The following is a 23,924-nucleotide window of genomic DNA, read 5'->3' on the forward strand; positions in this document are numbered from 1 at the left end:
GAAAAAAGGGAACTTGGAGTGTAGAGTGCACTGCCCACTGGACGATTCTGAAGCCTGACCAAGTGAGTGGGTTACGGGTTTATTTGATTGTACGTCATTTCCAAGTTATATATATAGATACATTCATACCATTGGCATTTTGTATTTGAGATAAGACAGAGACAGGATGCGGAGGGCCCGCTTAGGGGGAGCGTAACCCATGTTATGGCTTCCATTTATTAAATAGTTCAGATAGGCTGGAAATGATAGGTTCATGGTGAGAAAATGTACCAAATGGTGCCCGTTCACTGATCAAAATTAGATTCAAATCGTCAGGCCCTGCCCTAGAATAAGGGGATTGACGATGATTTGTCAAGTTTCATTTTGCATTTGCATATAATTGTAAGTTTAGGTTTGCTTTTGTAATTGTAAGATAGATGGTTTGCCTCAATTGAAACATTGAGTTGTATAAACTTGACGAATCATACCTCTAAAATAGTAGTAGTTACAGTGCCGCATAATCTAACAAGCACTGACTGCAACTAATGTTGGAGGGGTCGGCAGGGCTGATTACGGATCAAAACTAACATAACTCTAACACTGAAATGATCCCGAAACTAACGCTCATTCATTGCACTTTGAGTCATAAAGTAGTTTTATTTATTTTCCTAAAATGATTTATATAGTTTTCATAAAAGTTGACGATACAAATACTAATGAGGAAAGGAATTCCGCATTTCCTTTTCCCAAGTCCTTTTCCTCTCCTTCCCTTCCCTTCTTCTCTTTTCAGAAAGCGAGTAATGGCGCTATAACCATATGCCATATAGGGCTAGGACAAGAGTTAGTGCTCAGGTCCCAACCGCTAGAAGAAAATGGTAGCGAGCAAGGGCGCTATAACCTAGGCGAATACAGCATTCCCTCCGTATAGGTTACGTCCGCACACCGCTCTCTGTTGTCCTTCGACTGAGGTCGGCTGGATCGATTGAGGGATGGCAGTGGGTTGGCGGTGCCCTCCACGCTTGTACGGAGGGAGGACTGTACGCTCGAACACAAGGGGTAAATACCTGTGTTCCATCCCAGGAGATCGGACAACCAAGGAGTGTACATTAACTTTCTTAGCTCTGTCACTCCCAACGATTTATATAGCCTATTTTCAAATCCTGCATACGGAGCGGTTGGTACGGTATGTCCCCGCTCTTTGTTTACCTGTGGATTAAATGTTAACCACTGTCTATACTTATTAAGTAGACATGGTAAACATTCACTTCCACAAAAATTAACTAAACGCTACACAGTAGGCCTGGCCGCTTTATTGTTTGTTTCACATCCTTGATGTGCAGCAGGCATTAATAATGACAAGAAAAATGATAGATGTATCATTTTCCAGGATTCTTTCAAGTACTGGCTGTGTATGTGTAGACTAGCAGAACAAGTCGGTAAAATTTTCAAATGACCGTTACACGTGAGAAATCAAGAAAATTTTTAATTTTATTTTTCATCAATAAATGGGGTAAACCGAACAAATTCTGTACAAGTTCAGAATAAATTATCTAATAATTGGATTTTTCACTGATTTTTAAACTTTTACCGAACAGTTCTGTAGTTCAAAATTTACCGAACAATGGAGGCCTGGATTAGTGTGTACCGTATGCGTGATAATGTTTGCACCATCGTACAAATAAGGTTCCCGTTTCACCTGTGCATACAATAATACCTTGGTTTTCTTTGCATGCACGTAACCTATAACTCATACCGTAGTAGGATGTGTATAAAAGAAAATGATTTACTTAGTTTGACAGTTGCACCATGACGAAGTGGCAGCGTATTCGTGATTTGTTCCACGCGCAAATGTCGCAAAAAGACATTTCAATCGCCGTGGGGCTGTCCCGGTGGACCGTCAAAAGGGTTTTGGACCGAGAAAAGAAAGGACAACTATCCGCGAAGGTTATCGCTGCTATCAAAAGGAAGATTCGGGTGAATCCAGTGCGTTCAGTAAGGAAAATGGCAAAGGAACACGGGATCAGTGACTTCACGGCACGGAAGATCGTAAAGGAAGATTGCGAGGCGAAGTCGAGGGCACGGAAAAAAAACTTACATACATGATTACCAACCGCATCCGGGAGCTACGAGTAGAACGATGCAAGAAAATCTTGAACTTGCGAAAAAATCCGGTAATCCTGTTCACCGACGAGAGCATGTTTACCGTAGACCCCGTATCACATTCCAGAACCGACCGGTATATTAGTTCTCTTCCGGTCTGACCAAGCATCCTACTAGCGTTATGGTGTTTCGGTTGGTGGCTTCCGATGGCAAAAAATGGATCCGGTGTTCATTCCAGAAGGCGACAAGGTCAACACGGAGGTCTACGTCGGGATTTTAAGTAAATATGTTTTTCCGTGGATCAAAGAACAGTACGGTCCGAAGCCAAATGTTGTATTGCAACAACGTGCCACACCTCAAACCGCACTCAGAAGTGGTTGCAGGAACATCTTCCGTTATGGACGAAGGATATGTGGCCGCCATCCTGCCCCGATCGTAATCCACTGGATAACTCAATATGGCGCGTCATGAAGGCCAAAGCCTGTTCTAAACGCCACCCGAGTACAGCAAGCCTCAGACAAACATCGACCCGTATCTGGAGAGAAATGGATCCAGACTACATTATTAGAACCTGCCGTGCATTCCGGAAGCGTGTGGAGTCCGTAATTGCAGCAAGTGGAAAATCGATCGATGATTAACATAATTTAAGACTCTGAGAAACATTCCCCTTTTGAATAAATAAAAAAAAAACTCGAAAACGAAATTTTTGAGAATTTTTTTAATTTTGACATTGCTCTATGGTGCAAACATTATCACGCATACGGTACTAACTTAAATCCTGGTGCTGTCTTCAGCAAAGTTGTTCCTTATAGTTTAAGCTACGTGTACTGAAATTCTGAGCTTAATCGAGTTTGAATAGAACCACGAAAGAGTGAAGGAATATTTTTTTTTTCTTTATTAGAGAGATTTTTAGCCATAGGCTAGTTCATCTCTTAGAAGGAATATAATTTCTCCATACATTTCAATCAATATCCCCATATAAATTTTAAATCAAAAGCGCCAGCTCGTGTTATATCCGAATGAGCTGAAATTTTCAGAGAGTGTTTTTTTTTCACTTAATGGCACAAATCTATGGGTTGGCCTGTTGAAAAAAATGATAAAATATTTCCCCCATATAAATGTGGACCAGTCTATACTGCCAGTGATGGAAAAGTTCGCGAAAACTCTAATTCTAATTCGACTTACGAACCCCCTGTTTGGTTCGTAAATAAAGGTTCCAGTGTAGGTACATGTATTCTATCGCTTTGGCGTGTGATAGAAATAAACAAATGAACGATTTAAGTACTAGTTTAATGACAATACAACGATTTAAATACTTAATTTAGTAAAACTCATACGGGGCAATGGGAACTTCAGAACTCGTTGGTTGAAGGTTGGAACCACTTCCGGTGCCATGGGGTCCGGATCTTGCATAACCATTTCCAGGATAACGGTAACAATCTTCAGAATAGGTGTTCGTTAAGTTACCGCTGGCCATATCCGGTTGGAGAGTACTGGTTGATACGTAGTTAACGTTGTAGCTATGCTGATAAGTACCTGTTTCATTTTGGAAGCAGTAATTGACTTCGTCACATGTTGGGCCATAAGCAGTTTGAGTCCTTTCGTACTGGCCACCGGAACTATTATTATTATTGTTGCCATGCGTAGACCCGATTACCTTACTAGCCTTCTTACAAGCCAATTGATTATCACAGTCGTATCGTGTCCTTTGAGCAAAGTTACATTCGTAAGGTTTTGATCCAACTTCTTTTTTTATATTCTTTGCCACGTCTAAGGAATACGTAGAGCGAGTCGGTGCATGGCTGATTGAAGACCCTGTTGGTTTGTTCGCATACATATTACCCTGGGTTGACATTTTGCTGTCAAACGCTGGACCGCAAGCTCCCACATGGCCTAGATAATTGTCACCGAAATAGTTTCCATTCCCTCCGATAAAGTAATCTGGAGTTATTTGGTTGCACTTTTTATAAATTGCACCGCTACCAAGGTCTAGGAGCGTGGTTGGTGGAGGGTTGATGCTGGATGGTTGCTGAATGGTCGTTCTTAGAGGCTGATCCAGTTGGAAAATTTCGTCCGGTTGAAAGCTTTCAATACCGTTTGTTGAATATCCCGGTATGTTTTGCCCATCTACACAACCAGAGGTATCGTAGATTTGATTCTCGGGCGCGTTTGGGTAGCAAGACCACGTGGTCTGCTGCGAACATCCATAGGCATTATCGTGGAACGCATTGCTAGAGTTGAGCGTATCGTTGGTTTTGGAGGATAAAGTACAACCAACATTAGCGGCTCTGCATGTACACTGAAGTTTGTAGCAAGTTTGGCATTTTGGTTTGTCTGAAATTGATTAAGAATACAGTAAATTTCTACATTCCGAAATGTTAATCTACGTACCTATATCGGAGTCCGGTATCAACGGAGGTGGTTGAAGAATTTCCCCAGAAACGTTATTGGTCGGTTTGGTCGGTTGGTTTTTAAGCGACATAAGCTAGAGGAGTAATATCAAAATTAGGCTGAGCATAGGAAACCTGTCGAAATATCCTACCTTATTCTCAAGTGCAGCATCCCTCAGTAAAAGCACGGATAGCTTCTTGGCCTTGGTCTTTGATGAAACCCCAACTAGCTTTCTTGTTTCTCCCGAAGTCTTCGATTCTGGTTTTGGATGATCATGACTGCCTTTGGCTTGGAAGAAAATGGCTTTATCTGTGTGTCGCCAATAGTGTGTGACAGGGTATCCGCAGTGACCCCGGCAGGGCAGCACCTCTAGGCGGCCATTTTTACAGTTGCGATTGGGGCACGCTCGGCCCTGCTGTTTTCTGCGGGCTTTATCACATATCGCCGGTCGAAGATGTATTTGGCTTCCGTTCGGAAGGCGGCAACGGGCCGAGCATATAAGCACCCCCAAGCAGCTTTTCTTCAGAATGCTTACATTATGATTATTGGTATTTCGCATTGCCCAGCCTGAAATGTGCTTTCGAGCTTGGTCGTCTGTTGGAAGGTAGACATATCGACAGTGCCCATCTGCCCAATCGTTGAAGTTATCGTATGAAACGTCCTGCACAAAGGGAATGTGTGCATCGTTTATGTCCCACTCTGGAGTCATCATTCACTGTGGGGGAAACAAATGTAATCAATTGATTTGATCTTCTTTTTATTAAATGAGAGAATTTACTAAAAACATCGAAGGTTACTTTACAGTTATGCATAAATAACATACACAATATGTAATAAATCACCGTTTCGAGGTAATAGCTACTTCGCCGGTGGTAATACCCCCTCTAAAATGGATCACATCATTCGAGCAGTTTAAAATGATGTTTTCAACCACTCGAACTTTGCCGAGGAACAATATTTTAATACTTTGACTATATGTTTTAGTATTACTTCTACGTGAAGTCAACGATTTACATAGTTGAAGATGCTAATTTTAAATAACAGACTGTAGTGGTAATTTTTATACGATAGATGGAGTAGATGAAAGCATAGAGTTGATAGTTCCGTTAGAGTACGGCAGTGTGAAGATTGCATATAGATATTAGAATAGCGAGCTAGGACAACTTTTAAGGAAGGTACAAATCGGTTTTTTTTTCTATTGTATAAAAATTACCACTACAGTCTGTTATTTGAAATTAGCATCTTCAACTACGTAAATCTAATAACACTGTGCAGCAAGACTTTCTAGGACTGAGAAAATTCACTTTATTTGACTTTCTCGTGGACCCCTGAGTAAAAGTCTCGAACAAACTTATCTTATACCGAAGACAACAAATCAAGAAGACTGGCAACTCTTCCATTTTCTCATACGAACGCTATGAGACAGGTACAATCGCGTCATCTGCCGCTCAAAGGTAAATGCTTCGAACGAATTTGATAGCAAAGATTACATCCTCAGAAGAAGGGTTTGTGTATTTGCTCATTTTTCTATGCGTTGCTTCCACCTTCACTTAAGCGCAGCGCCACTGTATCTGTCGCTTGGATTCTGGCAAAGTTGCCAGTCTTCTTGATTTGTTGTCTTCGCTTATACATGTTATAGGGTAAACTTCTACCCACACGATCATGGTGTTGGTTTGTGTGGGCGGCCTTCGATTTGTGAGGAATGGGCTTTGGAACGATTTGTTTACAAATGCTGATGAGCCCTTTTCTATTGTTGATCCAGATTTGCACTCGTGACCATTAGCATGAGAGGTATGGGTGCTCGTTGGAAATCTTTTTATGAAGTTAACGATAGCTCATCCTTAAAGTTTCCCAGATTTACCTCCGAAATTCCATAAAATGTTTGCATGCAAGTCTCCTGGAAACGGCGCCGGTGGTGTAGTGGTAAGCGTGATTGTTTATGATCATATTTTGAATAGGTAAGATACAAGAAGAGGTTGCAAAGAATGTGTTTGACATATTAAACCTGTTTATTTCACTTCATGAGAGTCACAATCAGCGATTTTTCACACACTCACTCACTCACTCACTCACTCACTCACTCAGCGATCAGCAAATCGTTGATTGTGACTCATAGAAAGCAAAATTTACAGGTTTTATGTTTCAAACGCAAACGGCGCCGGTGGTGTAGTGGTATGCGTGATTACCTCTCACCCCAGCAGGCCTGGGTTCAATACCAGTCGGCGCCGCCGGGATGTTCTGAGGCATAACATCTCTGATCACGCCTTCCTTCGGATGGGAATTAAATGGGGTATGTCGTTGGTCCCCGATTCATGAGTTGATGGGTCGATAGGTAGGGTCCAGGTGTGGGAGCTGCCTTCCTGGCACGTCGGTAGCATTGGTGCTCAGCATGGAAAACAAGATCGACGGAAAAAACAAACAAAAGAAAAAAAAAATGTTTCAAACGCATACTTTGTAACCTCTTCTTGTAAGTTACAAGTAAAACATGTCTTCATACCATCTTTTGGTTTTATTATTCCGAAAAACATTATTTTAGCTGAAATGAGTATTTGCAACCTTGGTTGCAGGTCCCCCGAAGTTGTCTTTTGTGTGCTAAAATAGAAACACATACTTTGCATACATACAAAAAAAAATATGACTCGATCTTCTTCGATTTGGATGCAAAATTGGATAATAGGGTTAACTACCCCATTTCCGGCCTATTAAGGACAGCCCACACTTAGTCTTTCTTAATCTAGCGCAGTTTAGCACAAAACGGAATGTTATTATCACTGATGGCTTCCAAATTTATTTACCTTTCCGTACGTACCGTAAGATTTGATAAAGAGAAACCAATCGTTGAGATATTGTCAAAAGTCTAACACTGCTTCTTGACGCCAAACTCGGCCTACGGATTCTAAACTCGGTCCAACGCATTGCAATGCCATTGAAACGCTAATGAATTCACTTCGGCCTATCGGATGAAGATAAAAATTGATTCGTTCGGAGCGCTTCTCTTGTTGAAAAATGCTATCTTTTGAAACCTTGATTTTTTTTTTAAATTGATTAAAATCGTGGAACAAAAACTTTTGCCATTTTTTTTTTCAAAATAAAAGGTCATTATTATTATTATTCCTATTATAGTCTCTTTAACACTCTTGGGCCATTCGGGATTTGTCTTGGGATGAGATTTGAACTCGTGACTTTGGTGTGCGAAGTATGTATGTTAACCACTACGCCGGAGCCGTCCCCTTATTTTATTATATAAAAGCAACTTACCGTAGACCCTTAAAATCATTTTTTAGTTACTGGACGTTTTGTGTACACTAAGCCATTTTCATAAAAAAAAAATTACCAAAAGTTTTTGTTTAACGGTGTTTGTAAGTTTTAAGTATCCAAGATTTCCAATATTTCAATACTTTGTATTTTTCATAAACTTTTAAAAAAATATCAAACAAGGCCATTCTGAGTTATTTTAGTTTTTAACACCTTTTCGGAATTTTTTCTCAATATACAAAATACCGTGTATGTTTTTCCAAGAAAGACCCTATTTTTTACAACTTTGTCTCAGACGTTTGAATTGAAGTGACGTTTTCATGCTACGATTTATTAAAGATGTCAAATACAACATTTAAAAAAAAAATGCAAGATCTAAACTGGCCGAATTTTAGTAGAAATGTGAATAATTGCCCATAATACACAATTATTCAGTGGATCATGCACATCTGAGAAGATTGAGCCAAAAGTTTGTTTTTGCTATTTATGGCCTGAAACTGCTCCATAGTGAACAATTAAGCAAAGTTTTATAAAAATCTGAGAGGGATAATCGTTGTTTTAGGCTATTTCAGACAAATTTGGCTACTTCATTTTATGATTAATTTCATTCCAAAGCATGTATGGGTTGACAGATTCCAATGATGATTTAAATTTGTGGATGAATAGTGTCTACTGAGCAACTTTGTATACTTGTGTTCCTCCTGATTTTCATTGAAAAAAAAAATGGATTACCTAGGGTCAACATTTTTTTTCTATTATTTTACAAAACATTATAAGATAAAAATACTAACATCTGGTCTTGTAGTAAATTGTAGATAATTTACCAAACTTTAAAAATTCAAAGTTTCATTCCAGCAGTGAACAAATTCTTTCTAAAATTAAAAATATGTTTCCTCAAAATTCCCAATTTTTGAAAATTATTAAACTTTTTGTCATAAAAGATGCCTTAATTATTAACAAGTGTCCATGCACTGCAATATGGGCAGATTTATGGAAAAACACAATTTCTAACAACAACTTTGTGTTGTCTGTACTGAAATAAATCTAACAAGCAAAGGGAACGGTTGATTACTGATATGCTTAAAACTAACTCCATGTTTGATGCTATTCAAACTGGAGTAAAATTTGCGAACAATGTGACTTTGAAATTCAGTAATGGCTTTTAAATCATTAAATATTTTAAATTGGAATGCTCGATCTCTTAATACCCCGGACAGACTATGGCTTATATCATGTAATATAGGCTGTCTTGCAATGAGCACTCATATATCTAGTTTTCACTGGAAATCCTATGTATGAGTGCTCATTGCAAGACAGCCTATATTACATGATATAAGCCATAGTCTGTCCGGGGTATAAAGATAATGAAGACGAGCTATTTAACTTTTTGAGAGTTCATAACGTGCATATTGCCGTTATAACTGAAACGTTCCTTAAACCTGACCATAAGGTTAAGAGCGACGCAAATTATTTCATTTATAGAAATGATCGTCTTGATGGAGCCTGTGGTGGCGTTGCCATCATTGTTCATAGACGAATCAAACATAAAATTCTTTCTTAATTTGAAACCAAAGTTTTTGAAACTTTGGGAGTTTCTGTTGAAACAAAATTTGGACAACTTACGTTTATAGCTGCATATTTGCCATTCCAATGCGTATGCCAGCAAAAGAATTTTCTCAAGGGTTACCTTCAGAAACTTACCCGTCATAGGTTTAAATTCTTCGTTATTGGTGATTTTAATGCAAAACACCGCTGATGGAATAATGCTCAAAGCAATTCCGATGGTAATATTCTGTTTGATGGTTGTTCTGCAGGTTATTACACTATTCAATATCCAAACAGCCCAACATGCTTTTCTTCTGCAAGAAATCCCTCAACTATTGATTTGGTCTTAACTGATTCATGTCAACTTTGTAGCCAATTGGTTACCCATGCTGACTTCGGTTCTGATCACCATCCAGTAACTTTTGAAATATCCCAAGAAATAATTTCTAATCCCAACAGCCCTACCTTCAATTACCATAGAGCTGATTAAGAGCAATATCGAAAATTTAATTAATTCTGCTATTGAATCCCTGACTACTTAAGTTGCAGCAAGAGCTGCCTCAGTACCAAAATGCGAGGTTAAATTCGATTCAATTACAATAGACAACGATCTTGATCCGTCTTAAAAATGTCCGTAGGAGGCAACATCAAAGAACACGCGATCCTGCCATGAAAGCTATCTTACGGGATTTGCAAAAACAAATTAAAAAGCGATTCTCTGCCCTGAGGAACAAAACTTTTGAAAATAATATTTCTAAATTAGACCCGAGTTCCAAACCCTTTTGGAAACTCACAAAAAAATTTGAAAAAAACCTCAAAAGCCTATTCCAGCGCTTAAAGGTGGTAATTTTGATCACAAATTCGGAAAAAGCTCAGAAACTTACTAAGCAATTCGAGAGTTGCTCGGGATCATCTGAATATTTTATCTCGGGAAAATATTTTTGATGATTCCTGGGGAACTGATTACGGACAGTCTTGTATATGGGATCTTTAGTTGTGGCCGCAAAAACTCAGCTTTCCACCACAAAGCAGACGATGAACTCAAAGGTGTACTACAGCTGGATGTATTCCAGTGGTACCGTGACAACGAAGTGAATTTTATCGAAAAAGACATTTATTCCACCCCATCGCCTCTAATTCCGCTCAATCAAAAAATGCTGGACAATTATCGTAGCTCGGCACCTCCATCCGTTATCGTATTGACCGAGATTTGGGATTGATCTCGGCCTCTTAGATGGAAAATGGAATTTACTTATATAAAGATAGAGAGAAGGATTAGTAATTTCCATTTAATTCCACTACCTTATTTGCTTATCCTTGACGCGTATTTCGTCTACTATGTGCAGACTTCCTCAGTGTTGTCAAGTATTAGTACAAAACACTGAAGAAGTCTGCACATTGTAGACGAAATACGCGTATCTGTCAAGGATAAGCAAATAAGGCAGTGGAATTAAATGGAAATTACTAATCCTTCTCTCTCTCTCTTTATATAAGTAAATTTATATTTTTCAAGAACAATTCACTTCACAGGTGTAGGAGCTGCCTCCCTGGCGTCGGTAGCATTGATGCACACAGGGGGCGACCCTGGCGTAGTGGTTAACATCCATACCTCTCACGCCAAAGTCACGAGTTCAAATCTCACCCCCGGACAAGTCACGAATGACCCAAGAGTGTTAAAGTGACTATAATAAAAAAAAAAAAAAAAAATTATGCACAGCACGGAAAACAAGATCGACGAAAACCAAATCAAGGAAAAAGTTCACTTCAGTCAGTTCTTTAAATCATTTTTTAGATATTTTATTCCACCGAGTTAAAATATACATGACATATACGAGTTTTCCGTTTACGATGTGCCAACGCCAGCAGTTTCGAAGGCACTCATCCCATAGCTATTATCGGCATAGTTGAAAACTAAAATAACACCCTAGGGGATTATGCACCTATTACGTAAGATTTTAAAAATAAATTTTCTTACGTTTTCTTCCTAGAATATACCATAAGTAAGGGTGAAATTGGGCCCAGTTAATCGAAATTTATCGTTATCTACCTTACTACATTCACATTTTAGCAAGTAAAAGAATTTTAAGGATATGAATATATCAATGATTTATTTACGACTGCCATGGAAATGGTTAATTGAAATTGATATCCCATTCTACTAAAATTAAATAAACAATGGGCCAACACATAAATTTGGATAAAATATCTTAAAATATGCAAAAATGTGAAACGTAGCTATTAGGAGTACACTTGGTTATGATCACAATGTAATTTGTATTTATGGCTAAAGATCACGTGTAACCCTCGTCTATCCACATAAAATTATGTTCAAACTTTTAAGTTTAAGTTTAAGTTTACAGCACTATTTAGATAAATCATCTTGTTAATATTATTTACACTTCACTCCAGGAGTTCAAGAACAATATGATAGTCATCATTTTCTGTATTCATGATATTTGCTTCAATAAACATTTTAATTTGGCACAATGCCACCTCGTCTTATGGTACCTTACGAAAGCATGAAGAATACATATCATGTTAATGTTCGGTGTTAGATCTTACTAAGGAGCTAGGATAGAAACATCCTTAGAAAAACCTTACATGGAACCTAGCGAAAACAGGTTTTACTCTCGTTCTGTACGTTAAACATACAGTCGGGTATCCTTATTTCCCCCTTTAAACGGATTCCTAGATGCTTTAGCTCCGGCAGATAGAATGCTGACCGGATATGTTATCCTTTTCTGTGAAATACCTGAGGGGGCGTCACATCTAAATCGCAATTCTAGATGATCGAAAAATCTCATACTAGCGAATCGCTTTACGAAAAATCTTTTCTCGCATCTACTTGTATCGTGCATCATCGTTTTGCAGGAAATCTTCAGAATTGTCATCAATTCAGTGCCAACATTTCAAAGGGGCGTAATTGCATTTGTAAAGAATGGCTTTAGTCGTTGATTTCTCGTGAATGAAAGCTCACTCATGAAAATGAATGACACTAGCACGCAGAGGAATGTTTCCTGTATCAGCTAGCATTTGAAATTTGTAGGGGTGGGTTTTCATTTGCGAGAAATCGACGTCCTAAGCCATTGATTACGAAAGCAATTACGCCCCTTTGAAATGTTGGCACTGAATTCTATCTACTCAGCGTGTACGCTGCTAACCACAGCAAAACAAAATCTTTTCTGCATCGTAGATAGAGTCACCGCTCGGAACTAACGGCGTCCAAGTCGAGGTCCAAGTATCCGGAATAATACGGACGAAAAAACCATCTGACATCCGAGAATAAGAATTCCTTGCTGTAGGCTAGAGATGAACTAGCCTAAGGCTAAAAATCTCTTAAATAAAGAATTAAAAAAAAACCTTGCTGTAGGCAGAGATGCCAGGCTTATATTGAAAAAATCTGGTAAAACCCAAAAAAAAAAAATGTCTGGCAAAAATCTGGCATAGAGTTCTCTACCATCGTTAGTATTAGTGAGATGTTTCACTAATGCATGCATTTTACTGGTTGAAAATAAAAAACAAACCGCTGTCAAGTCGAACACTTTGACAGCTGATTTCGTGGTTGAAAATAATAAACAAATCGATTGTACACGGCTACGCTCGCTAGGTTGTATTAGTGAGATCCTGCTACGAGAAGTCAATAGCAAATTAACATAGGAAGCTGCCAGATTTCTCAAAAAATCTGTCTGGCAAAGCTTAATTTTTTCTGGCTGTGCCAGATAAATCTTGCAGCCTGGCAACGCTGGCTGTAGGTTATGCGGTTATGTGCTCAACTTATTAACGAAAGAGAAAGTCGACGAAGAGAATCGATCAATGTTACCTACACGGTAAGAAAAAACTACCCAAAAGTAAGTTCTTTTCGCTCATCTCGGCACTACACGGTTAGAAAAAAGTACCCAAATTAAGTTCTTTTCACTCATCTCGGCACTATAGTGCAGGAACCCAAAAGTAGGTAAAGCGGGTCAAAGTAATTTTCATTTACTTGTGTGTAGTTCGTATGGAATTTTCCACTAGCTTTTTAACCAAAAGTAAGTTAGTTGTACCCAACAGTAGGTAAATATGATTATACCCAACGTTGGGTTCCCAAACTTTACTACCCCTGTTGGGTGGTTTTGCTCCTTTTTTTTTTAAACTCTATTTGTTCCAAATTCAAAATAAATTACATTTCATTTTAACCTAGGTGCTCCAGTTACTGCAGTAACGTACCAGCCTTAATTGTTATGATATATATCTAAGTGTTTTTACATTGTTCATGTTTTGGCAATTCAGTATTTTAAACAGGTTTTTTAACCCTGCATGTCAGTATAACAATTGATATCTTAAAACTAAAAACTAAAACTAAATCTTATCTAAGTATAAAGGGAATTAATCGTTGCAATTGAGGATCGAAATTCTATGTACTTCGGTAGTACTGTACCAGGGAGGCAACTTCAAAATCATCTTCAGAACTTTGTTCTGAATCCTTTGAAGTGCTTTTTTCCTGGTAGTGCAACAACTAGACCATATTGGCACAGCGTAAAGCATGGCCGGTCTAAAAACTTGTTTAAATATTAGAAATTTATTCGTCAGGCAATGTTTGGATTTCCTGTTTATAAGAAGATGCAAACATTTTATATATTTGTTACATTGAATGCCCTCATTGTGATCTTTAAAGTTAATTTTTGGTCAAGTACTAATCCACGATATTTCACTTGGTTTGACCAGGAAATTGGAACTCCGTTCATAGTGACTATGTGACTACTACTAGGTTTCAAAAACGAAGCTCTAGGCTTATGTGGAAATATTATAAGTTGAGTTTTGGAAGCGTTGGGAGAAATCTTCCATTTTTGTAAATAAGAAGAGAAAATATCTAAACTTTTCTGCAGTCTGCTGCAAATAACACGAAGACTTCTTCCTTTAGCGGAAATGCCTGTGTCATCAGCGAACAAAGATTTGTGGCAACCCTGAGGCAAATCAGGGAGGTCCGAAGTGAAAATGTTATACAATATAGGCCCAAGAATGCTACCCTGAAGAACTCCTGCTCTAACAGGTAGTCGATTAGATTTGGAATTTTGATAATTTACCTGCAGAGTTCTGTCAGTTAAATAATTTTGAACTAATTTCATAATATAAAGTGGAAAATTAAACTTTTTCAATTTAGCAATCAAACCTTTATGCCAAACACTGTCGAATGCTTTTTCTATGTCTAGAAGAGCAACTCCAGTTGAGTGGCCGTCAGATTTATTTGAACGAATTAAATTGGTAACTCTTAAGAGTTGATGAGTAGTTGAATGCCCATGGCGAAATCCAAACTGCTCATCTGCAAAAATTGAGTTCGTATTGATGTGAAGCATCATTCTATTTAAAATTATCTTTTCAAAAAGTTTACTTATTGAAGAAAGCAAACTTATTGGGCGGTAGCTAGAAGCTTCAGCTGGATTTTTATCCGGCTTCAAAATTGGAACAACTTTTGCATTTTTCCATTTATCAGGAAAGTATGCCAAATGGAAACATCTGATAAATAATTTTACCAAGAAAGACAAGGTACTCTCTGGGAGTTTTTTGATGAGGATATAGAAAATTCCATCATCACCTGGAGCTTTTTTTTAGTTATAGACCTTACTACGTCCAAATCAGTCCCCCAGGAATCATCAAAAATATTTTCCCGAGAGAAAATATTCAGAAAATCCCGAGCAACCTGATTCTCAATAGGACTAGTAAGACCCAAACTGAAATTATGGGAACTCTCGAATTGCTTAGCAAGTTTCTGAGCTTTTTCCATATTTGTGATCAAAATTTTACCACCTTCTTTAAGCGCTGGAATAGGCTTTTGAGGTTTTTTCAAAATTTTTGTGAGTTTCCAAAAGAGTTTGGAACTCGGGTCTAATTTAGAAACATTATTTTCAAAAGTTTTATTCCTCAGGGCAGAGAATCGTTTTTTAATTTGTTTTTGTAAATCCCACCAGATTACTTTCATGGCAGGATCGCATGTTCTTTGATATTGTCTCCTACGGACATTTTTAAGACGGATCAATAGCTGAAGATCGTTGTCTATTATAATTGAATCGAATTTAACCTCGCATTTTGGTACTGAGGCAGCTCTTGCTTCAACTATAGAAGTAGTCAGAGATTCAAGAGCATAATTAATTTCATCTTTGGTTTGCAAAGGAATGTTTGGATCGAAGTTATATTCCATAAATGTTCGATACTGCTCCCAATCAGCTCTATGGTAATTGAAAGTAGAGCTGTTGGGATTACAAATTATTTCTTGGGATATTTCAAAAGTTACTGGAAGGTGATCAGAACCGAAGTCAGCATGGGTAACCAATTGGCTACAAAGTTGACATGAATCAGTTAAGACCAAATCAATAGTGGAGGGATTTCTTGCAGAAGAAAAGCATGTTGGGCTGTTTGGATATTGAATAGTGTAATAACTTGCAGAACAATCATCAAACAGAATATTACCATTGGAATTGCTTTGAGCATTATTCCATGAGCGGTGTTTTGCATTAAAATCACCAATAATGAAGAATTTAGACCTATGACGGGTAAGTTTCTGAAGGTCACCCTTGAGAAAATTCTTTTGCTGGCCTACGCATTGGAATGGCAAATAGGCAGCTATAAACGTAAGTTGTCCAAATTTTGTTTCAACAGAAACCCCCAAAGTTTCAAAAACTTTGGTTTCAAATGAAGAAAGAATTTTATGTTTGATTCGTCTATGAATAATGATGGCAACGCCACCACAGGGTCCATCAAGACGATCATTTCTATAAATCAAGTAATTTGCGTCCTTCTTAACCTTATGGTCAGGTTTAAGGAATGTTTCAGTTATAACGTCAATATGCACGTTATGAACTCTTAAAAAGTTAAATAGCTCGTCTTCATTATCTTTAAGAGATCGAGCATTCCAATTTACAATATTTAATGCTTTAAAATCCATTACTGAATTTTAAAGTCATGACAATATTATTTGCAAATTTTACTCCAGTTTGAATAGCATCAAACATGGAGTTAGATTTAAGCATATCAGAAATCATATCAATTAATGAATTCTGTAAAAATTCCATTTTAGGGGCAGTAATGCTTCCTAAGTCAAAATTGTCAAAATTTCCGTTAGAACGTTGGTTAGTATTTGGTTTCTACCCGCTGCAATAGCAGCATAGGTAGCTCCATTAACTCGCTGAACATTGTTAGCAGCGAGGGGAGTAGGTACAGATGAAACATTTGAAGCAGGGGTGATATTTGTACCTACGGGTGCGAATGTAGAATTTGTTCCTCGCTGACCGTTGTTAACAGCAGAGGAATGTGTACCTGTTCGGAAACGTGGAGCGCTTCCTACCTGACGGTTAGCACGAGATTGTAGGATCGCTTTGCGAGTCTTACATTCCCAAAAATTGGATTTGTGGTTTTCACCACAATTTGAACATTTAAATTTCTTAGGATCTTCCTTCACAGGACAGTCGTCCTTTGCGTGAGAGGAATCACCACAATTCATGCATTTAGCTGGCATGTAGCAATTTTTAGTTCCCTGGCACTTACGGCACTGGGTGAGGTTTTGGAAATTTCCTCCAGTCTTCCTGAAGTGTTCCCACTTCACTCGGACATGGAGCATAAGGCTAGCTTTTTCTAAGGCCTTAAGGTTGTTTAGTTCACTAGACTTGAAGTGAACTAAATAAAAATCATTAGAAATCCCGTTGCGCGAATCGCCAGGACGGGATTTCATTTTCATTTTGATTACTTGGAGTGGCACAACTCCAAGTAATTTTGCCAGTTCATCTTTGATCTGATCCAGGGATTCACCACTGGGCAGTCCTTTCATGACAACCTTGAACACACGTTCAGTTTTGGTGTCGTAAGTAAAAAATGTGTGCTTCTTCTCAGTAAGATACTTGAGAAGACATTTAAATCCGTCCAAGGTTTCAGCCAATACACGGCATTCACCCCGACGTCCAATTTGTAGTGAAAACTTAACTTTCACGAAATTCAAAACTTCCATGCGAAAAGCATGGAAATCGGAAGTGGTTATCACAATAGGGGGAATCTTTTCCTTCTTGGCATTAAGCCGGGAAAGTTTACTAGAATTTTTCTTGGATGATAGATCATTCTCATCATCCGTGAGCAAATCAAATTGATTACTCAAATTAATTTCATCAGAAGGGGGGTCAAGAGTTTGCCCCTTTCTTTTGCGTTTAGGCGCCATGGCGGCAGTAAATTTTTATCCAAATCGACTTCCAAGCAGATTACTATAAGAATCTGAAGGATCGAAGAGGAATTTTCCAAATCGATATCCAAGAAGGATTACCTCGGGTAGGGTCCAAACAAGGATCGAAGAGGAATAAGAGTTGAACAAGGTAGAAAATTTTTTACAGGTTGAGCACTGAAAAGTGCTGTTTAACTTTGTTGTAGCTTTAGGTAGTAGTAACACTTCCTTCAGCAAAAAGCAAATAGATCCGCACGGCAAGAGAGCACGATGCGGACTGGGTTTTGCTCCTTCTTTTTTGACAACATTAGAAGGAGAAAATTGAGACAAACTAGTCAAAAGTAGGTAAAAGTGAACTGGCCGTTGGGTACTTTTTTCTTACCGTGTATAGTTCAGGAACCCAAAAGTAGGTATAGCGGACCAAAGTAGTTTTCATTTACTTGTGTGCAATTCGTATGGAATTTTCCACTCGCTTTATACCCAATAGTAAGTTAGTTGTACCCAAAAGTAGGTAAATATGATTATACTCAACGTTGGGTTACCACACTTTACTACCCCTGTTGGGTGGTTTTGCTCCTCCATTTTTGACAACATTAGAAAGAGAAGAGGAGACAACCTAGTCAAAAGAAGGTAAAAGTGAACTGGCCGTTGGGTACTTTTTTCTTACCGTGCAGGACCTAATGCAATGTTCAGCTTGAAATGTACTAATTTTCGACAACTAAACACTAGACCATCTCATACAAATAAAAAAACACCAAAACTTTGTGTTTAAACGATTTCCGATAAACGATTATCCAAAATACGTACGTAAACTTGTCACTCCAACACGGTAAGAAAAAAGTACCCAACGGCAAGTTCACTTTTACTTACTTTTGAATAGTTTGTCTCCTTTTCTCCTTCTAATGTTGTCAAAAACGGAGGAGCAAAACCACCCAACAAGGGTAGTAAAGTGTGGGAACCCAACGTTGAATATAATCATATTTACCTACTGTTGGGTACAACTAACTTACTTTTGATTAAATAGCCAGTGGAAAATTCCTGGGAATGTCTTTACATGGCCGTGGGGATACAAAGAGAAAGTTGACGAAGAGAATCTGTCAATGTTACTTAGGACCTAATGCAATGTTCAGCTTGAGTTATGAATGTATATTTCTAGCGCTCAAAATCAAAAGGGCTTCGCAGTTAATGATGATCGATTCTCTTCATCGATTATCTCTTTTGCTTATAACTCGGCTGGATTAACATTTCTCGGTGCGTGTGATGTTGTATTTGCATGCTAATACAACCATTCACTACCAGAGCTGGTAAATATCACGGCCGTTATGAGACAATGAGAAAACATGTTCTCTCACTATCATGAGACGAAAATACCTATCATTAGCGTTCTTGTCATTTTCCAATGTTCATGCGCTTATGAGAGTAATTTACAGTTCTACCTAATTTAGATGAATTTTGGCAAGCAACAGAATGTAACCTGTTGAGTGAATATGTTCTTAAGATTGTCACGGTGCATATAACAATAATATCAATAAATGAGCTAGTAATTGCTGTCACGTTTTCTCATGACAAAAAAATCGATGAAATTTGGAAGATAATCTCTATCATTGTTTAGAGATGAACTAGTCTTTGGCTAAAAATCTCTATGATAAAGTAAAAAAAATAATCTATCATTGTTTTCTCATCCGATGATTGTGACAGAAAACAGTTCATTGAAAATGACATTTGCCAGCCCTAGCAGGGATAGAAAAATTCGTAGAAAAATCTTACGTAGTAAAAGCATGGTCTCTAGCTACAACAGATTTTACTCTCGTTCTGTACGTTAAACATACAGTCGGGTTGTCTTATTCCCGGGTGGTTTGTAGCCCGTATTCCTTTATTCGGATTCCAACTTGCTTGAGCTCCGGCAGAGAGAATGCTGACCGGGTATGCTATCATTTCCAGTGAACTAACGGCGTCCAAGTGTCCGAAAAAAAATAATACGGACGAGAAAACCACCCGGGAATAAGAATTCCTTACACTCAAAAAAGTTTAGTGATGGAAGTGTTTGAACACTTGATTTTTCAAATTCACTATCACATTTATTTTAAGTGTATTTCACCATGGTTCAATGTGTTCTACACGTTGATTTCTAGTGTTTGAAACTTTAAAATGTTCTACTACTACTGTTCAAAACAGATGGATTGGAAGTGGTTTGTATTTCAATGCGATGTGAATTGCTTGTTCTGCAAGGTAAACATCGAAAACATGAGTTGTGACTTCATCCTTATCAATCAGCCTAATGAGAACAACCGTGGCCCAGTGAGATTGAACGAAGACAACGGCAGCAGCACACCCCAACAGTCCAGGATAAATTCCCAAATCTCATACCAATTAAAAAGGCATGTGTAAGCTCTGCCCTCTGGCAGCTTTGTTTATATATTTGTCGATTCAATTTTGGAGTCGGTAAAGTCTAAGTCGATAAAGTGGAATATTGTAGAACTTGAACTATGATGTACAATGCTATTTATATCACCATGTGAGGCACATAGACTCCAAGTGTGTCACAATTTGAACCAATAGTGAATGTATTCCACAATAAGTGCACCATTAAGGTTCAATTTACTTTGATGCATTTTTTAAAAATTCAAAAGCAGTTTTTTTCGACGCATTATTTTAGATTGCAAAAAGCTCGCGTCATTTTGTGTAAAATATCAAAAGGAATCAAATAGTGCGAGCTATTTGCAATCTGAAATAATGCGTCGGAAAAAACTGCTTTTGAAATTGTCCAAAAAGCATCAAAGTAAATTGAACCTTAAGTGTGAGACGCATGATGATGACGTGTGTGAGCGTACTATATTGTCGGATAAGTGCGCTGTAGTCGCACAATGATGCGCTATATAGCGCACTACTTCCGAAACTATGTTCAACGTAAAGAATGAGAGGAAAATCGATTGTCGCTAGTGGGTCATTCCGGTTTTCAACTTTACCGATAATACACAAACGTTCAAACGTCAAACTCCACACACTATGTAAACCGTACGCCGTCAGTGACCATGACTAATAGATTTAAATCAACCATGACTTGTTGGAACGATGGACAGAGATGCCGATAGTTATGAATGTATATTTGTAGCGTTCAGATTCATAAGGGTCTAACTGCGATGCTCGATTCTCTTCATAGATTTTCTCTTCTGATAATATCTCGTCTGGATTCACATTTCTCGGCACATATGATGTAGAATTTGGAAGCTTTCACTACACTGTGTTGTAATAATTTCGGAAAATTGGTTCAATGAACTGTGGATATGCGAAGAGAAAATCGATGAAGAGAATCGATCATCGCAGTGAGGCCCTTATGATTGTGACCACTAGATTTACTAATTTCCGACCTCTAGTGGCACTAGACCATCCCATACATTTAAAAAACACCAAAACTTCGTGTTTAAACGTTTTCCGCTAAAAAGTTTTTCAATCCCATATCAGATTATCCAAAATACCTACGTAAATTTGGATATAAATTTATCGATAAATTTATGTTCAGCCTTTTTTAAAAAATGGTATATTCGACCTAGTGCTAGTTCAAAGATAAGTACGCTTACACTACTACCATGCCTTTAAATTACTCATTTGTCAATTAACAATGGAAACAATCATGTACATATTTCATAACTCGAACGAATTACAGAACATCATCAAATTACGCTTGAATTAATCTTTGTTATAGTGGGCATTTGGTTTGAAATTGTGTAACATGCATACATTTTGTTTCTCAATTTTTAAAGCAAGGGAGCGATGTTTGGGATAATGAACGAAAAATTACAACAATTACATTTTCCCCTTTTTAAATCGATGAAATGTAATTGTAGAATATGTAAATCACTTATACTTGGAGGAAACACTGATCTTTGAATACACTCTTTAATAGTCATAATAAATATAGTTTTTGGGGATTCATAAGGTCTAAGTCTAAGTCTTAGTCTAAGAAAAGTTTAAGTGTAAAATAAAATGTATCGCAATAATAAAAAATAAAAATATTCAAACTCAACCCTATAATCATACAAAATAAATTCATATAAAATAAAGAAGCATGCATTAAGAATGTCATCTTATGAAAAATTACCGCTCCCGTTCTTTCCTTTCAACAAGTTTTTCTTATACCTAATGCATTCCTTGTCACACATTTGTAAACCCCCCTCCGCACTTAAAGCGAGCCGTACTTAATCGCTAGAAATGCGTAACAAACATGGAACTGAAATATAAAGAGTCAATAAAGTCTCACCTCAATTGATAATAAAACCCGGTCAATCTTGATTATCAGATTCCTTATTGCAGTATCCGACGGTGTGTAAACTAAACGTATTCAGTTCACTAATGTTAGCCTTTACATTTTTCCATGACTCTATATTTCAACAACAAACTAATTCTTCAATTCACCCCGACACATCATTATTATTATTACCAGCACAGACCACGCCGTCGCTTTAATTGAAAAGCATCAATTCATCTCGCGCGAAAACTGAAAACAAAGCACCGCAGCTCTTAAACACTGTTCACCTCGCAATCGTCTATCGACAAACTGAACCCGCAATTGAACCGAATTTGATGAAATGTTTGCTTCTTGTAAAAGTATTTCGAGAAAAATAAAAGATAAACTACCATCCTCTATGTGGGACTCCCTCTCCAAAACGCGGCCTTTTCTCACTCTCTCACTCTCTATTGAGTTAAAATGGTTCAGCAATTCCACCATCATCAAACTGAAAAATACGTTCCGACGGCGCGCACTCATTGGTAGCATAAATTACACAGAGATGGAGGAAAATTCGTCATCATCGTCAGCACCGAAATCACCCATCACCACCCACCACACCACAGTGCTGCACCCCTTTTCACCAGTTGACGTGCATGTTTATGCTGCTACCCTCGGTATAACAGTTACTATAATCATCACAACTATCATCATCATTGTCATCATCATCATCGTCCACGCGGACAAATAAAAAACAAACCGAGAGGGTTTCCCTCAAACGCGGGCGCACGCGAACGAGTGAGTAATCTTCGTCTAATGTTTCAAATGAAGGGGGTGTTCAGAGCATGATTTTTTTCTTCGCTCTGTTATGCTCGGTCCGTTGTCTGTTGGTTGAGTGGCGTGTCGCTCTCTCTCTCGCTTTTGCTTTTTTATGATTATGGTTTTCCGTTTCACTTTACCACCCGCCACGGCGTGATGTCTCTCGAATAACCCACCAATGCCCACTTATGCTGCACATTACACAAAAGACTTGCGTGCTACGAAGCTGCTTACTGTGGACAGTTATGCGGGACAGAAGCGAGATTCGGGGGCGCGTGTTTTTTTGTTTTATTCGTAAATGTTTATGTGGGGAATTTTTGCAGAGCTGTTTCCTTTCCAGATCAAGGGCACTCCAGTGTGCTTTAACTAACAAATTGAAAGCAATAATTTCAATTGAGACGTCTTGCCAAACTAGTTGAATTGTGAGTGATACGAGTTTATCTTGGCATGATTATCCTATTGTATTGAAATTTTCGTATTTAGTTAGCTTTTTCTATACTTTTTTTAGAATATTGTTTATTTATCCTACAATCTCTTTGGTGTCTGGTGTCTTAAATAGTTCCTAATAACATGAAAAGAGAGCATAGAGCGTTAGGATACGTTGATGCTGTTTTTTTTTTTGATCTGAAACGCGTTTATGAAACCATTTTTAGGTCCTTATTATTACGATAGTTTCAGAGGATTCAAATCTTTTTATTTAACGCTTTATTTGTTCCAAATTCAAAATAAATTACATATAATTTTAACCTAGGTGCTCCAGCTACTACAGTAACTTACCAGCCTTAATTGTTATGATATCTAAGTGTTTTTACAATATTCCTGCCTTGGCAATTCAGTATTTAAAACATATTTTCTATACATGCATGTCAGTAAAGGATGTCCACGATGAAATTGCCACACTATGAAATTGCTCTAACTTTTTAACCGTTGGGTATAATTTAATGAAAATTTGGGTGGATTTAGTTCATAGTGCATTATTTACATCCTGCAAGTTTTAAAGTCCTGTGATCAAAACTCGCGGAAATGGAGTCGAAAGAACAGCTCGTGCGTGATAAAATCTTGCGCATTCATCACGAGAACAAGGATCTCTCGCATCGTTCCATCGCTAAAACGTTGGGAATCGCGAATTCCACGGTGTCGCGAGTGATTAAGCGGTTCGAGGAACGGTTGACCACCGATCGGAAGCCCAGAAGTGAAGGAAAAAGTATTCCGTACAACACCAAAAATCACAACCGCGTAGTTGGGGCCTTCAACCGAAATCCGAACGCCTCCGTTAGGGATGTGGCTAAGAAGCTGCACCTAAGCCGAAGTTTTGTCCAGAAGGCCAAAACTAAGGCTGGGCTTCGAACGTTCAAGGTACAAAAGGCCCCTAATCGCGACGAGAAGCAGAACAAGTCCGCCAAAACCCGTGCCAGGAAGTTGTACCTCAAC

General features: G+C 38.1%; 1 protein-coding gene across 1 annotated transcript; it reads right to left on the reverse strand.

The window, feature by feature from the left end:
- Window positions 1-3,400: 3,400 nt before the first annotated feature.
- Window positions 3,401-21,981, reverse strand: LOC135706597 (uncharacterized). Its single transcript, XM_065228249.1, has 4 exons — window positions 21,708-21,981; window positions 4,622-5,185; window positions 4,471-4,564; window positions 3,401-4,413 (listed from the first exon to the last, which is right to left on the reverse strand). The coding sequence occupies exons 2-4, from the start codon at window positions 5,180-5,182 to the stop codon at window positions 3,401-3,403; spliced, it is 1,668 nt and encodes a 555-aa protein (XP_065084321.1). The 5' UTR covers window positions 5,183-5,185; window positions 21,708-21,981.
- Between the last annotated feature and the right edge of the window lie 1,943 nt (window positions 21,982-23,924).

The sequence above is a fragment of the Ochlerotatus camptorhynchus genome, unplaced genomic scaffold (genome assembly GCF_037179485.1).
Source record: "Ochlerotatus camptorhynchus isolate MF236.1 unplaced genomic scaffold, CSIRO-AGI_Acam_v1.1 ptg000284l, whole genome shotgun sequence".
In the NCBI taxonomy this organism is placed as follows: Eukaryota; Metazoa; Arthropoda; class Insecta; order Diptera; family Culicidae; genus Ochlerotatus; species Ochlerotatus camptorhynchus.

Coding starts and splice junctions, on each gene's coding strand:
- LOC135706597 (XM_065228249.1), bottom strand. CDS start 5,182: ATGATGACTCCAGAGTGGGACATAAACGATGCACACATTCCCTTTGTG. Junction 4,565..4,621: donor ATGCTGCACTTGAGAATAAG/GTAGGATATTTC, acceptor TTACTCCTCTAG/CTTATGTCGCTTAAAAACCA. Junction 4,414..4,470: donor GATACCGGACTCCGATATAG/GTACGTAGATTA, acceptor AATCAATTTCAG/ACAAACCAAAATGCCAAACT.